The following is a 17411-nucleotide window of genomic DNA, read 5'->3' as shown; positions in this document are numbered from 1 at the left end:
CATCCAGTCCTCCTCCAGCCACTAATTCAACTTTTGAATGCCCTGCTCACAAGGGTTTCTCCACACCAAATCTGCAGGAACTTTTTTCTTCTGGGGCTCCAAAACCAAATCCTTAAACCTCACATGAGGGAGAGTATTTGTTCGGTCAGAGCATCCTTGTTGATTGGACCTCCAGTTTGTGACTTCCACAGACCTCATCACGGGAGGCTGGGGAGAGGTCTCTTCTGTTGGTGGACGGAATGGTGGGCACTTGGTGGGGAGCACTGATGAGAAAGGGAGCCAGCCCAAGACCTACACATATGCACTGTTTCCCCTGGCCAAACAAGGTTCCTGACCCCAGAATTAACCCAGAGTTTCCCAGAAGACTAGGAGCTGCAGGGAGCCGCAATTAATGCTTTACTCTCCACCAGCTTTTCCTTGGACCCAAGGAGGAGAAATTACAAAAAGGTCACATCACACTCCTTTGATCTGATGATTTCCACACAGGCAAGTGCAGGGAAACACTAGTCTGAAGGAAGAAAATGCATTAAAAACACGTGCACAGGGACTTCCCTGGTGGCGCAGTGGTTAAGAATCCGCCTGCCGACGCAGGGGACCCGGGTTCGAGCCCTGGTCCAGGAAGATCCCGCATGCCACGGAGCAACTAAGCCCGTGCGCCACAACTACTGAGCCTGTGCTCTAGAGCCCGTGAGCCACAACTACCGAAGCCCGCACGCCTAGAGCCCATGCTCCCCAACAAGAGAAGCCAAAAATAAATAATAAAATAAATTTACGGGAAAAACAACACGTGCATAGCCCTTAGCTGTTTATAAAGTTCTTGAATGTGTGTGCCCCCTTCGGATTCTCACGTCTTTCCACATTGCGGATAAGCAAGCGGAAGTTCAGAGCATTTGAAGGACTTGCTCAAGGTGGCAGGTGATGGTGCAGAGAGGGAGCTACCTCGGTGCAACAACTTTCAGACAGTGTGCCACCCCGGTCCCGCACAGAGGTACACAGATGGTGGAGGAGACAGGACAGCACGAGTCATGATCACAACTGTGAGTGACAAATGCAATGAGAGACGTGTGTTTGGGGACTGGATCTATTCAGAGGAGGGGGTCTGGGGCATGGGAAGGAGTTCTGGGTTAGGGAAGGCTTCACAGGGGAACTGGCACTCACCATCGTCCACGTTTACTGAGATTTTATGAAAGGACAGACTAAGGACCGCCACTGCCAACTCTGCCCTATTCGATACAATTAAACCATGAGCTTAAATGGTTCAAATTGATCCCATCGTCTTACATTGCTATAGATTTCATCCAGTAGCTGAATTTGGGGGAGGAAAAGAAAAAGGACCCACACAAAACTTTCCCACTTGAAGACACTTTTATTTTGGTAACGCACCTGAGTCCCTGGCAGGATGGGCCTGTCCTCCGCGGGGGCAATGGGGTGTTTGGGAGAGGATGGGGGCCCTGCCCTGAGGGGGCAGCTGGGGGATGAGGCAAAGGGCTCTGTGACAGTGATAGGTCACAAAGGGCTTTGTGAAAGGGCCTCAGAGGATAAATAGGCTGTGCCAGGGGGTTAGGCTGACAAAGTGGTTACTTCTCTCACTAGGACGGAAGTTCACCACAGCCTCTTGGGGAGATAAAAACCCAGAAGCAGAAGTGAGGTGAGGCGGAGGGGGAGCCTACCGTACATCTCGACACACTTGAAGAGATTCAGCCTGGGTTCCAGGCGCCCTACAGCATCCCAACTGTGATCATCTGTGCCCCTACCCACACCCCTGCCTCTGGGAGACCCGGAGGCAAATGTGGGGGCCTGTGGGGCGGGCTTGGAAGACCTGCAACGGGGCCGCCTGTGTGACGCAGGAGCATCGCAGCTCGCTCTTCTGCCAGTGAGGCCGAGGGAGGGAAGAGCCAGGGAGCCGCCTTAACCGCGCTGCCTGTCGTGATCAAAGACAGCCATGAGTGGGGACTCTCTGCTCCCGTATCACACGGCCCGGAGCAGCACCTGGGTGGACCTGTTCAACACCACGACGGGGAAGCTGCAGCAGCAACTACACAAGGGCGAATACGACCATTTCAAGTATGCGCCGATATTCGAGAGCGACTTCATCCAGGTCACGAAGAGGGGAGAAGCGATTGACGTGCACAACTGGGGCGGCCTGGTGACCATGGGCATCACATCCACCAGCCCCGTCCTCCCGCTCCCAGACATCATGCTGCTGGCCCAACGGGCCACCGGCTGTGAAAAGCACGCCGAGCGCAGCCAGGCCACCAAGGGCAAGAGCCACAAGGCTGCAAAGACCTTAGAGCTCACCAGGCTCCTTCCCTTGGAGTTCGTGAGGATCTCCACTCACAATCGTGAGAAAGAGCAGCTGCGCGTGAAGCTTGCCACTGGCCGTTGCTTCTACCTGCAGCTGTGTCCCCCTCTGGACGCGCGGGAAGACCTCTTCGCCGAGTGGGAACAGCTGATTTACCTCCTGCGACCATCAGTGGACAGTGAAAGCAACACCTATGCCGTTCCCGTCTGGGACATGCCCTGCATGCCTGTGTTCGAGGAGGAGCAGGACGGGAGGAGACCGGCCATGGAGGATTTCCAAGGAAAGGGGCATCAGGACCAGGTGAACGTCAGCAGCCTGCACACGTGCCCTGAGGTGGCCGGGGCCACGCCTGCAGCTTTTGCTGGGGGGCACGGAATCCAACTGGACTCCCACAAGCCCGATACCATGCCCGATGTTGCCACTGCGAAAGCAAAACCTACTACAGAGCTCGACAAAGCGTCAGCATCGCAGTCAACGACAAAGGTGGAGACAGCAGGGGTGGCAGGAGGCACCGCAGCGGGTGCTTTGAGCACGGCAGTGATCAAGTCTCCTGCCACTGAAGAGCGGAGCACGGCCGTAGCAGCCACAGCCAGCGATGGGCCCGGAGGAAGCAAAACCAACAGAGCCACTGGGGACACTGCCACAACATCCCTGAGGAGCGGGAAAACGGCCTTGGCAGGTGCTGAGAACAATTCAGAGTATGCTTCCAGCACGTCCACCAGCCTCTCCCCAGGGGCCGGCATGACTGTGGTCGGAGCAGAACCTACCAGCAAGACTGTCAAAGCAAGAGCCGACAAGGACGATGAGGGGACCCTCGTCTCAAGCTTGCCACAGGAAGGCAAAGTGAGCGAACAGGATGGCAGCTCACAGAGAGTGTCCCAGGCCCGCAAGGGAAGAAGGGAGAGGAGGGAGCACTGGGGAGAGGACAGAGCTCTGACGAGCCCCAAGCTCTGCAGTTCCGTGGAAAGCCACCACAAGGCAGCGGGGAGCAAGACAATCCCCAAAGCAGCTGGCCCGTGCTCAGGCGGCCGCAGAGCCACTAGAGAGGACCAAAAGGCCAAAGGCCACGGCAGCCCGGGGGGCAGCGAGCAGGGCACTGCTCCCAAAGGCATCAGCCGTGCTCCTATCACCAGTGAGTCCAAGACCTGGCACAAATCGGGCAGGAGCTTATCTCCAGCGCGTTCAGGTCCCACCACCAACATACTCAGCAGGATCAGCTCTTTCTTCAGGAATGTGAGAGCCAGACTTACAAAAAAGACAGTGGCCTCATCACGAAATAAACATGGGAGCATCCTGGCGGAGCCAGTGGAAGGGACCCAAGTGGAGGCCATGACAGAGACAGCAGAGAGTGGCCAGGGCCTGGAAATCACCGGTGTGACATCTGAGACCATGGAGCCAGTGACCGTTGAAGCCCATCAATAGGACCTAGAGCTGGGAGCTGCAAAGGGGACCAGGGCTCTGGGAAATACCCCTGGAGAGCCCATTTCAGCTTCCTTACTGCAATTTAAATAAAAAAAACATACAGTCTGAGAACGCAGGCAGTGTTTTGTCTGAATTTCTAGGTCCCGAAGCCCAGCCGTAGCCTCACAGTGGATTCTGTGATGTCAGCTGTGCCACAGTCTGAGACCCAGTGTCCAGGCAAGGGCAGCCCCACCTCACACGCATGCTCAGCGCCAACAGCACTGCTCCATCTGGCTTCCACTCCTTTCTGGCTTTGCCCCCCAGGGCCATGGCTCAAAGTCAGACTATGGTCTGGGAAGCTCTCCTTCACTATCCCGCTATTCATTTTTTTTTTTTTTTTTTGCGGTACGCGGGCCACTCACTGTTGTGGCCTCTCCCGTCACGGAGCACAGGGTCCGGACGCGCAGGCCCAGCGGCCATGGCTAACGGGCCCAGCCGCTCCGCGGCCTGTGGGATCTTCCAGGACCGGGGCACGAACTCATATTCCCTGCATCCTCAGGTGGACTCTCAACCACTGCGCCACCAGGGAATCCCCCCCCCTATTCTTTTTATAAACGCTTATTCCCCCTGAAGGTCTGTAAACAGAGCCAGAACAGGACTCATGTCCCCTCGGGCTATTCAGTGGACAGAAATAAGGGCGGCAGTATTAGCTAGCAATCAGAACAGCAAGCACTCTCATCTAGACTTAGCCGTTCCCTGCCCAGGTATATACCCTGGAGAAACACACATGGTCTAAGAAACAACTCTGAGAATGTTTAGAGCAAAAATAACTTAACAGCACAACACGGGCAACAGCCCAAATTTCCACCAGCAGAATTCATACAGCAGGATAGGATGAGATTGGAATATTCAATAGTGAAAAATAAATGAGCTACACACATTAGCATAGATCAACTTCTCATGGTTTTTAAAAACATCAAAAGAATGGGATACAGTTCCACTCATGGAACCATTCTGAAACAAGCTCAAACAACGGATTGCATAGGGTCCATGTTTAAAAAGACGGTAGCTAAACCTGAGGGAAAAGTAAACACAGAATGGAGGACAGTTTTCTCTAGGGTGGAAAGGCTAGGTCAAGGAGGTTGACACAAGGGTGTTAGTGCTGCTGGGAATTGTTCTGTCTCTGAAGCAAGATGGTAGGTACACAGGTGTTGTAGTTTTCACATTTTACTAACTCTGAAATCAGGATGGTCCTACAATCACCGTGGCAGTTGTGATGAAGTTATTGGCCAATGCCTTTCTCTTTTAATCACTTGTATTTATGGACAAAAATGATGTCAGAAAGGCTTGGCATCTTTAAAGGACATTTATTTAAGGTAAAGTACAAGAACACTTGTTTGGTTATTAGGAAAAGAAGGAACGATATGCCTATTTTACAGATGAGAACACTGAGGCTTAGAGAAGGTAACCTGCTGCAGTCGCACAATGGGATCTTTGCAGAACAGTGATCCACCAGCCCACTTCTCTATGCAAAGCCCTGTCTGTAGTATGCGAAGGAAGCAAGCAAACAAGCCTGAGCTAGGACCAGCACAAGAACCCGCGGCACCACCATTCTTACCATCATGTTCCAAAACTACAGAGATGAGCATCAATTTTACTAGATTGAGGGGAGGGAGGGGTGGGGGCCGGGAGCCGGTTTTCGAACTTCAGTGAGCTCACAGCTCTTAGCTGGCCTTATCTCGAGAGCATCCAGTCCACCCTTGAGCTGTGTCTGGCTCCCAGGCTTCTACCTCTAGCCTCTGGCATGACCCGGGCTGCGGCCAGAAACAGGCTCCCACCTGGAATTCCAGCGTTCACTCCTGGAACGTCCAGCATCCAGTCCTCCTCCAGCCACTAATTCAACTTTTGAATGCCCTGCTCACAAGGGTTTCTCCACACCAAATCTGCAGGAAATTTTTTCTTCTGGGGCTCCAAAACCAAATCCTTAAACCTCACATGAGGGAGAGTATTTGTTAGGTCAGAGCATCCTTGTTGATTGGACCTCCAGTTTGTGACTTCCACAGACCTCATCACGGGAGGCTGGGGAGAGGTCTCTTCTGTTGGTGGACGGAATGGTGGGCACTTGGTGGGGAGCACTGATGAGAAAGGGAGCCAGCCCAAGAACTACACATATGCACTGTTTCCCCTGGCCAAACAAGGTTCCTGACCCCAGAATTAACCCAGAGTTTCCCAGAAGACTAGGAGCTGCAGGGAGCCGCAATTAATGCTTTACTCTCCACCAGCTTTTCCTTGGACCCAAGGAGGAGAAATTACAAAAAGATCACATCACACTCCTTTGATCTGATGATTTCCACACAGGCAAGTGCAGGGAAACACTAGTCTGAAGGAAGAAAATGCATTAAAAACACGTGCACAGGGACTTCCCTGGTGGCGCAGTGGTTAAGAATCCGCCTGCCGACGCAGGGGACCCGGGTTCGAGCCCTGGTCCAGGAAGATCCCGCATGCCACGGAGCAACTAAGCCCGTGCACCACAACTACTGAGCCTGTGCTCTAGAGCCCGTGAGCCACAACTACCGAAGCCCGCACGCCTAGAGCCCGTGCTCCCCAACAAGAGAAGCCAAAAATAAATAATAAAATAAATTTACGGGAAAAACAACACGTGCATAGCCCTTAGCTGTTTATAAAGTTCTTGAATGTGTGTGCCCCCTTCTGATTCTCACGTCTTTCCACATTGCGGATAAGCAAGCGGAAGTTCAGAGCATTTGAAGGACTTGCTCAAGGTGGCAGGTGATGGTGCAGAGAGGGAGCTACTTCGGTGCAACAACTTTCAGACAGTGTGCCACCCCGGTCCCGCACAGAGGTACACAGATGGTGGAGGAGACAGGACAGCACGAGTCATGATCACAACTCTGAGTGACAAATACAATGAGAGACGTGTGTTTGGGGACTGGATCTATTCAGAGGAGGGGGTCTGGGGCATGGGAAGGAGTTCTGGGTTAGGGAAGGCTTCACAGGGGAACTGGCACTCACCATCGTCCACGTTTACTGAGATTTTATGAAAGGATAGACTAAGGACCGCCACTGCCAACTCTGCCCTATTCGATACAATTAAACCATGAGCTTAAATGGTTCAAATTGATCCCATCGTCTTACATTGCTATAGATTTCATCCAGTAGCTGAATTTGGGGGAGGAAAAGAAAAAGGACCCACACAAAACTTTCCCACTTGAAGACATTTTTATTTTGGTAACGCACCTGAGTCCCTGGCAGGATGGGCCTGTCCTCCGCGGGGGCAATGGGGTGTTTGGGAGAGGATGGGGGCCCTGCCCTGAGGGGGCAGCTGGGGGATGAGGCAAAGGGCTCTGTGACAGTGATAGGTCACAAAGGGCTTTGTGAAAGGGCCTCAGAGGATAAATAGGCTGTGCCAGGGGGTTAGGCTGACAAAGTGGTTACTTCTCTCACTAGGACGGAAGTTCACCACAGCCTCTTGGGGAGATAAAAACCCAGAAGCAGAAGTGAGGTGAGGCGGAGGGGGAGCCTACCGTACCTCTCGACACACTTGAAGAGATTCAGCCTGGGCTCCAGGCACCCTACAGCGTCCCAACTGTGATCATCTGTGCCCCTACCCACACCCCTGCCTCTGGGAGACCCGGAGGCAAACGTGGGGGCCTGTGGGGCGGGCTTGGAAGACCTGCAACGGGGCCGCCTGTGTGACGCAGGAGCATCGCAGCTCACTCTTCTGCCAGTGAGGCCGAGGGAGGGAAGAGCCAGGGAGCCGCCTTAACCGCGCTGCCTGTCGTGATCAAAGACAGCCATGAGTGGGGACTCTCTGCTCCCGTATCACACGGCCCGGAGCAGCACCTGGGTGGACCTGTTCAACACCACCACGGGGAAGCTGCAGCAGCAACTACACAAGGGCGAATACGACCATTTCAAGTACGCGCCGATATTCGAGAGCGACTTCATCCAGGTCACGAAGAGGGGAGAAGCGATTGACGTGCACAACTGGGGCGGCCTGGTGACCATGGGCATCACATCCACCAGCCCCGTCCTCCCGCTCCCAGACATCATGCTGCTGTCCCAACGGGCCACCGGCTGTGAAAAGCACGCCGAGCGCAGCCAGGCCACCAAGGGCAAGAGCCACAAGGCTGCAAAGACCTTAGAGCTCACCAGGCTCCTTCCCTTGGAGTTCGTGAGGATCTCCACTCACAATCGTGAGAAAGAGCAGCTGCGCGTGAAGCTTGCCACTGGCCGCTGCTTCTACCTGCAGCTGTGTCCCCCTCTGGACGCGCGGGAAGACCTCTTCGCCGAGTGGGAACAGCTGATTTACCTCCTGCGACCACCAGTGGACAGTGAAAGCAACACCTATGCCGTTCCCGTCTGGGACATGCCCTGCATGCCTGTGTTCGAGGAGGAGCAGGACGGGAGGAGACCGGCCGTGGAGGATTTCCAAGGAAAGGGGCATCAGGACCAGGTGAACGTCAGCAGCCTGCACACGTGCCCTGAGGTGGCCGGGGCCACGCCTGCAGCTTTTGCTGGGGGGCACGGAATCCAACTGGACTCCCACAAGCCCGATACCATGCCCGATGTGGCCACTGCGAAAGCAAAACCTACTACAGAGCTCGACAAAGCGTCAGCATCGCAGTCAACGACAAAGGTGGAGACAGCAGGGGTGGCAGGAGGCACCGCAGCGGGTGCTTTGAGCACGGCAGTGATCAAGTCTCCTGCCACTGAAGAGCGGAGCACGGCCGTAGCAGCCACAGCCAGCGACGGGCCCGGAGGAAGCAAAACCAACAGAGCCACTGGGGACACTGCCACAACATCCCTGAGGAGCGGGAAAACGGCCTTGGCAGGTGCTGAGAACAATTCAGAGTATGCTTCCAGCACGTCCACCAGCCTCTCCCCAGGGGCCGGCATGACTGTGGTCGGAGCAGAACCTACCAGCAAGACTGTCAAAGCAAGAGCCGACAAGGACGATGAGGGGACCCTCGTCTCAAGCTTGCCACAGGAAGGCAAAGTGAGCGAACAGGATGGCAGCTCACAGAGAGTGTCCCAGGCCCGCAAGGGAAGAAGGGAGAGGAGGGAGCACTGGGGAGAGGACAGATCTCTGACGAGCCCCAAGCTCTGCAGTTCCGTGGAAAGCCACCACAAGGCAGCGGGGAGCAAGACAATCCCCAAAGCAGCTGGCCCGTGCTCAGGCGGCCGCAGAGCCACTAGAGAGGACCAAAAGGCCAAAGGCCACGGCAGCCCGGGGGGCAGCGAGCAGGGCACTGCTCCCAAAGGCATCAGCCGTGCTCCTATCACCAGTGAGTCCAAGACCTGGCACAAATCGGGCACGAGCTTATCTCCAGCGCGTTCAGGTCCCACCACCAACATACTCAGCAGGATCAGCTCTTTCTTCAGGAATGTGAGAGCCAGACTTACAAAAAAGACAGTGGCCTCATCACGAAATAAACATGGGAGCATCCTGGCGGAGCCAGTGGAAGGGACCCGAGTGGAGGCCATGACAGAGACAGCAGAGAGTGGCCAGGGCCTGGAAATCACCGGTGTGACATCTGAGACCATGGAGCCAGTGACCGTTGAAGCCCATCAATAGGACCTAGAGCTGGGAGCTGCAAAGGGGACCAGGGCTCTGGGAAATACCCCTGGAGAGCCCATTTCAGCTTCCTTACTGCAATTTAAATAAAAAAACATACAGTCTGAGAACGCAGGCAGTGTTTTGTCTGAATTTCTAGGTCCCGAAGCCCAGCCGTAGCCTCACAGTGGATTCTGTGATGTCAGCTGTGCCACAGTCTGAGACCCAGTGTCCAGGCAAGGGCAGCCCCACCTCACACGCATGCTCAGCGCCAACAGCACTGCTCCATCTGGCTTCCACTCCTTTCTGGCTTTGCCCCCCAGGGCCATGGCTCAAAGTCAGACTATGGTCTGGGAAGCTCTCCTTCACTCTCCCGCTATTCTTTTTTTTTTTTTTTTTTTTTTTTTTGCGGTACGCGGGCCACTCACTGTTGTGGCCTCTCCCGTCACGGAGCACAGGCTCCGGACACGCAGGCCCAGCGGCCATGGCTCACGGGCCCAGCCGCTCCGCAGCCTGTGGGATCATCCAGGACCGGGGCATGAACTCATGTTCCCTGCATCCTCAGGTGGACTCTCAACCACTGCGCCACCAGGGAATCCCCCCCCTATTCTTTTTATAAACGCTTATTCCCCCTGAAGGTCTGTAAACAGAGCCAGAACAGGACTCATGTCCCCTCGGGCTATTCAGTGGACAGAAATAAGGGCGGCAGTATTAGCTAGCAATCAGAACAGCAAGCACTCTCATCTAGACTTAGCCGTTCCCTGCCCAGGTATATACCCTGGAGAATCACACATGGTCTAAGAAACAACTCTGAGAATGTTTAGAGCAAAAATAACTTAACAGCACAACACGGGCAACAGCCCAAATTTCCATCAGCAGAATTCATACAGCAGGATAGGATGAGATTGGAATATTCAATAGTGAAAAATAAATGAGCTACACACATTAGCATAGATCAACTTCTCATGGTTTTTAAAAACATCAGAAGAATGGGATACAGTTCCACTCATGGAACCATTCTGAAACAAGCTCAAACAACGGATTGCATAGGGTCCATGTTTAAAAAAACGGTAGCTAAACCTGAGGGAAGAGTCAACGCAAAATGGAGGACAGTTTTCTCTAGGGTGGAAAGGCTAAGTCAAGGAGGTTGACACAAGGCTGTTACTGCTGCTGGGAATTGTTCTGTCTCTGAAGCAAGATGGTAGGTACACAGGTGTTGTAGTTTTCACATTTTACTAACTCTGAAATCAGGATGGTCCTACAATCACCGTGGCAGTTGTGATGAGGTTATTGGCCAATGCCTTTCTCTTTGAATCACTTGTATTTATGCACAAAAATGATGTCAGAAAGGCTTGGCATCTTTAAAGGACATTTATTTAAGGTAAAGTACAAGAACACTTGTTTGGTTATTAGGAAAAGAAGGAACGATATGCCCATTTTACAGATGAGAACACTGAGGCTCAGAGAAGGTAACCTGCTGCAGTCGCACAATGGGATCTTTGCAGAACAGTGATCCACCAGCCCACTTCTCTATGCAAAGCCCTGTCTGTAGTATGCGAAGGAAGCAAGCAAACAAGCCTGAGCTAGGACCAGCACAAGAACCCGCGGCACCACCATCCTTACCATCATGTTCCAACACTACAGAGATGAGCATCAATTTTACTAGATTGAGGGGAGGGAGGGGTGGGGGCCGGGAGCCGGTTTTCGAACTTCAGTGAGCTCACAGCTCTTAGCTGGCCTTATCTCGAGAGCATCCAGTCCACCCTTGAGCTGTGTCTGGCTCCCAGGCTTCTACCTCTAGCCTCTGGCATGACCCGGGCTGCGGCCAGAAACAGGCTCCCACCTGGAATTCCAGCGTTCACTCCTGGAACGTCCAGCATCCAGTCCTCCTCCAGCCACTAATTCAACTTTTGAATGCCCTGCTCACAAGGGTTTCTCCACACCAAATCTGCAGGAACTTTTTTCTTCTGGGGCTCCAAAACCAAATCCTTAAACCTCACATGAGGGAGAGTATTTGTTAGGTCAGAGCATCCTTGTTGATTGGACCTCCAGTTTGTGACTTCCACAGACCTCATCACGGGAGGCTGGGGAGAGGTCTCTTCTGTTGGTGGACGGAATGGTGGGCACTTGGTGGGGAGCACTGATGAGAAAGGGAGCCAGCCCAAGACCTACACATATGCAATGTTTCCCCTGGCCAAACAAGGTTCCTGACCCCAGAATTAACCCAGAGTTTCCCAGAAGACTAGGAGCTGCAGGGAGCCGCAATTAATGCTTTACTCTCCACCAGCTTTTCCTTGGACCCAAGGAGGAGAAATTACAAAAAGATCACATCACACTCCTTTGATCTGATGATTTCCACACAGGCAAGTGCAGGGAAACACTAGTCTGAAGGAAGAAAATGCATTAAAAACACGTGCACAGGGACTTCCCTGGTGGCGCAGTGGTTAAGAATCCGCCTGCCGACGCAGGGGACCCGGGTTCGAGCCCTGGTCCAGGAAGATCCGGCATGCCACGGAGCAACTAAGCCCGTGCGCCACAACTACTGAGCCTGTGCTCTAGAGCCCGCGAGCCACAACTACCGAAGCCCGCACACCTAGAGCCCGTGCTCCCCAACAAGAGAAGCCAAAAATAAATAATAAAATAAATTTACGGGAAAAACAACACGTGCATAGCCCTTAGCTGTTTATAAAGTTCTTGAATGTGTGTGCCCCCTTCTGATTCTCACGTCTTTCCACATTGCGGATAAGCAAGCGGAAGTTCAGAGCATTTGAAGGACTTGCTCAAGGTGGCAGGTGATGGTGCAGAGAGGGAGCTACCTCGGTGCAACAACTTTCAGACAGTGTGCCACCCCGGTCCCGCACAGAGGTACACAGATGGTGGAGGAGACAGGACAGCGCGAGTCATGATCACAACTCTGAGTGACAAATACAATGAGAGACGTGTGTTTGGGGACTGGATCTATTCAGAGGAGGGGGTCTGGGGCATGGGAAGGAGTTCTGGGTTAGGGAAGGCTTCACAGGGGAACTGGCACTCACCATCGTCCACGTTTACTGAGATTTTATGAAAGGACAGACTAAGGACCGCCACTGCCAACTCTGCCCTATTCGATACAATTAAACCATGAGCTTAAATGGTTCAAATTGATCCCATCGTCTTACATTGCTATAGATTTCATCCAGTAGCTGAATTTGGGGGAGGAAAAGAAAAAGGACCCACACAAAACTTTCCCACTTGAAGACATTTTTATTTTGGTAACGCACCTGAGTCCCTGGCAGGATGGGCCTGTCCTCCGCGGGGGCAATGGGGTGTTTGGGAGAGGATGGGGGCCCTGCCCTGAGGGGGCAGCTGGGGGATGAGGCAAAGGGCTCTGTGACAGTGATAGGTCACAAAGGGCTTTGTGAAAGGGCCTCAGAGGATAAATAGGCTGTGCCAGGGGGTTAGGCTGACAAAGTGGTTACTTCTCTCACTAGGACGGAAGTTCACCACAGCCTCTTGGGGAGATAAAAACCCAGAAGCAGAAGTGAGGTGAGGAGGAGGGGGAGCCTACCGTACCTCTCGACACACTTGAAGAGATTCAGCCTGGGCTCCAGGCACCCTACAGCGTCCCAACTGTGATCATCTGTGCCCCTACCCACACCCCTGCCTCTGGGAGACCCGGAGGCAAACGTGGGGGCCTGTGGGGCGGGCTTGGAAGACCTGCAACGGGGCCGCCTGTGTGACGCAGGAGCATCGCAGCTCACTCTTCTGCCAGTGAGGCCGAGGGAGGGAAGAGCCAGGTAGCCGCCTTAACCGCGCTGCCTGTCGTGATCAAAGACAGCCATGAGTGGGGACTCTCTGCTCCCGTATCACACGGCCCGGAGCAGCACCTGGGTGGACCTGTTCAACACCACCACGGGGAAGCTGCAGCAGCAACTACACAAGGGCGAATACGACCATTTCAAGTATGCGCCGATATTCGAGAGCGACTTCATCCAGGTCACGAAGAGGGGAGAAGCGATTGACGTGCACAACTGGGGCGGCCTGGTGACCATGGGCATCACATCCACCAGCCCCGTCCTCCCGCTCCCAGACATCATGCTGCTGGCCCAACGGGCCACCGGCTGTGAAAAGCACGCCGAGCGCAGCCAGGCCACCAAGGGCAAGAGCCACAAGGCTGCAAAGACCTTAGAGCTCACCAGGCTCCTTCCCTTGGAGTTCGTGAGGATCTCCACTCACAATCGTGAGAAAGAGCAGCTGCGCGTGAAGCTTGCCACTGGCCGCTGCTTCTACCTGCAGCTGTGTCCCCCTCTGGACGCGCGGGAAGACCTCTTCGCCGAGTGGGAACAGCTGATTTACCTCCTGCGACCACCAGTGGACAGTGAAAGCAACACCTATGCCGTTCCCGTCTGGGACATGCCCTGCATGCCTGTGTTCGAGGAGGAGCAGGACGGGAGGAGACCGGCCGTGGAGGATTTCCAAGGAAAGGGGCATCAGGACCAGGTGAACGTCAGCAGCCTGCACACGTGCCCTGAGGTGGCCGGGGCCACGCCTGCAGCTTTTGCTGGGGGGCACGGAATCCAACTGGACTCCCACAAGCCCGATACCATGCCCGATGTGGCCACTGCGAAAGCAAATCCTACTACAGAGCTCGACAAAGCGTCAGCATCGCAGTCAACGACAAAGGTGGAGACAGCAGGGGTGGCAGGAGGCACCGCAGCGGGTGCTTTGAGCACGGCAGTGATCAAGTCTCCTGCCACTGAAGAGCGGAGCACGGCCGTAGCAGCCACAGCCAGCGACGGGCCCGGAGGAAGCAAAACCAACAGAGCCACTGGGGACACTGCCACAACATCCCTGAGGAGCGGGAAAACGGCCTTGGCAGGTGCTGAGAACAATTCAGAGTATGCTTCCAGCACGTCCACCAGCCTCTCCCCAGGGGCCGGCATGACTGTGGTCGGAGCAGAACCTACCAGCAAGACTGTCAAAGCAAGAGCCGACAAGGACGATGAGGGGACCCTCGTCTCAAGCTTGCCACAGGAAGGCAAAGTGAGCGAACAGGATGGCAGCTCACAGAGAGTGTCCCAGGCCCGCAAGGGAAGAAGGGAGAGGAGGGAGCACTGGGGAGAGGACAGATCTCTGACGAGCCCCAAGCTCTGCAGTTCCGTGGAAAGCCACCACAAGGCAGCGGGGAGCAAGACAATCCCCAAAGCAGCTGGCCCGTGCTCAGGCGGCCGCAGAGCCACTAGAGAGGACCAAAAGGCCAAAGGCCACGGCAGCCCGGGGGGCAGCGAGCAGGGCACTGCTCCCAAAGGCATCAGCCGTGCTCCTATCACCAGTGAGTCCAAGACCTCGCACAAATCGGGCAGGAGCTTATCTCCAGCGCGTTCAGGTCCCACCACCAACATACTCAGCAGGATCAGCTCTTTCTTCAGGAATGTGAGAGCCAGACTTACAAAAAAGACAGTGGCCTCATCACGAAATAAACATGGGAGCATCCTGGCGGAGCCAGTGGAAGGGACCCGAGTGGAGGCCATGACAGAGACAGCAGAGAGTGGCCAGGGCCTGGAAATCACCGGTGTGACATCTGAGACCATGGAGCCAGTGACCGTTGAAGCCCATCAATAGGACCTAGAGCTGGGAGCTGCAAAGGGGACCAGGGCTCTGGGAAATACCCCTGGAGAGCCCATTTCAGCTTCCTTACTGCAATTTAAATAAAAAAAACATACAGTCTGAGAACGCAGGCAGTGTTTTGTCTGAATTTCTAGGTCCCGAAGCCCAGCCGTAGCTTCACAGTGGATTCTGTGATGTCAGCTGTGCCACAGTCTGAGACCCAGTGTCCAGGCAAGGGCAGCCCCACCTCACACGCATGCTCAGCGCCAACAGCACTGCTCCATCTGGCTTCCACTCCTTTCTGGCTTTGCCCCCCAGGGCCATGGCTCAAAGTCAGACTATGGTCTGGGAAGCTCTCCTTCACTATCCCGCTATTCATTTTTTTTTTTTTTTCGCGGTATGCGGGCCACTCACTGTTGTGGCCTCTCCCGTCACGGAGCACAGGGTCCGGACGCGCAGGCCCAGCGGCCATGGCTAACGGGCCCAGCCGCTCCGCGGCCTGTGGGATCTTCCAGGACTGGGGCACGAACTCATATTCCCTGCATCCTCAGGTGGACTCTCAACCACTGCGCCACCAGGGAATCCCCCCCCCCTATTCTTTTTATAAACGCTTATTCCCCCTGAAGGTCTGTAAACAGAGCCAGAACAGGACTCATGTCCCCTCGGGCTATTCAGTGGACAGAAATAAGGGCGTCAGTATTAGCTAGCAATCAGAACAGCAAGCACTCTCATCTAGACTTAGCCGTTCCCTGCCCAGGTATATACCCTGGAGAAACACACATGGTCTAAGAAACAACTCTGAGAATGTTTAGAGCAAAAATAACTTAACAGCACAACACGGGCAACAGCCCAAATTTCCATCAGCAGAATTCATACAGCAGGATAGGATGAGATTGGAATATTCAATAGTGAAAAATAAATCAGCTACACACATTAGCATAGATCAACTTCTCATGGTTTTTAAAAACATCAAAAGAATGGGATACAGTTCCACTCATGGAACCATTCTGAAACAAGCTCAAACAACGGATTGCATAGGGTCCATGTTTAAAAAGACGGTAGCTAAACCTGAGGGAAAAGTAAACACAAAATGGAGGACAGTTTTCTCTAGGGTGGAAAGGCTAGGTCAAGGAGGTTGACACAAGGCTGTTAGTGCTGCTGGGAATTGTTCTGTCTCTGAAGCAAGATGGTAGGTACACAGGTGTTGTAGTTTTCACATTTTACTAACTCTGAAATCAGGATGGTCCTACAATCACCGTGGCAGTTGTGATGAAGTTATTGGCCAATGCCTTTCTCTTTTAATCACTTGTATTTATGCACAAAAATGATGTCAGAAAGGCTTGGCATCTTTAAAGGACATTTATTTAAGGTAAAGTACAAGAACACTTGTTTGGTTATTAGGAAAAGAAGGAACGATATGCCTATTTTACAGATGAGAACACTGAGGCTCAGAGAAGGTAACCTGCTGCAGTCGCACAATGGGATCTTTGCAGAACAGTGATCCACCAGCCCACATCTCTATGCAAAGCCCTGTCTGTAGTATGCGAAGGAAGCAAGCAAACAAGCCTGAGCTAGGACCAGCACAAGAACCCGCGGCACCACCATCCTTACCATCATGTTCCAACACTACAGAGATGAGCATCAATTTTACTAGATTGAGGGGAGGGAGGGGTGGGGGCCGGGAGCCGGTTTTCGAACTTCAGTGAGCTCACAGCTCTTAGCTGGCCTTATCTCGAGAGCATCCAGTCCACCCTTGAGCTGTGTCTGGCTCCCAGGCTTCTACCTCTAGCCTCTGGCATGACCCGGGCTGCGGCCAGAAACAGGCTCCCACCTGGAATTCCAGCATTCACTCCTGGAACGTCCAGCATCCAGTCCTCCTCCAGCCACTAATTCAACTTTTGAATGCCCTGCTCACAAGGGTTTCTCCACACCAAATCTGCAGGAACTTTTTTCTTCTGGGGCTCCAAAACCAAATCCTTAAACCTCACATGAGGGAGAGTATTTGTTAGGTCAGAGCATCCTTGTTGATTGGACCTCCAGTTTGTGACTTCCACAGACCTCATCACGGGAGGCTGGGGAGAGGTCTCTTCTGTTGGTGGACGGAATGGTGGGCACTTGGTGGGGAGCACTGATGAGAAAGGGAGCCAGCCCAAGACCTACACATATGCACTGTTTCCCCTGGCCAAACAAGGTTCCTGACCCCAGAATTAACCCAGAGTTTCCCAGAAGACTAGGAGCTGCAGGGAGCCGCAATTAATGCTTTACTCTCCACCAGCTTTTCCTTGGACCCAAGGAGGAGAAATTACAAAAAGATCACATCACACTCCTTTGATCTGATGATTTCCACACAGGCAAGTGCAGGGAAACACTAGTCTGAAGGAAGAAAATGCATTAAAAACACGTGCACAGGGACTTCCCTGGTGGCGCAGTGGTTAAGAATCCGCCTGCCGACGCAGGGGACCCGGGTTCGAGCCCTGGTCCAGGAAGATCCCACATGCCACGGAGCAACTAAGCCCGTGCGCCACAACTACTGAGCCTGTGCTCTAG

General features: G+C 53.8%; 1 protein-coding gene across 1 annotated transcript in view; it reads left to right on the top strand.

The window, feature by feature from the left end:
• Positions 1-13097: 13097 nt before the first annotated feature.
• Positions 13098-17411, top strand: part of LOC309801708 (Golgi-associated RAB2 interactor protein 4-like) — a gene marked incomplete at both ends in the record, with an annotated part of 33450 nt that continues 29136 nt past the window's right edge. Inside the window, one exon of the mRNA XM_082646774.1 lies at positions 13098-13915. Within this exon, the coding sequence (XP_082502900.1) occupies positions 13098-13915 (818 nt within the window). The remainder of the gene's footprint in view (positions 13916-17411) is intronic.

Source organism: Mesoplodon mirus, assembly GCF_964341445.2.
Source record: "Mesoplodon mirus genome assembly, contig: SUPER_3_unloc_2, whole genome shotgun sequence".
Classification (NCBI taxonomy): Eukaryota; Metazoa; Chordata; class Mammalia; order Artiodactyla; family Ziphiidae; genus Mesoplodon; species Mesoplodon mirus.
This window is presented reverse-complemented; position numbering and strand designations above follow the sequence as displayed.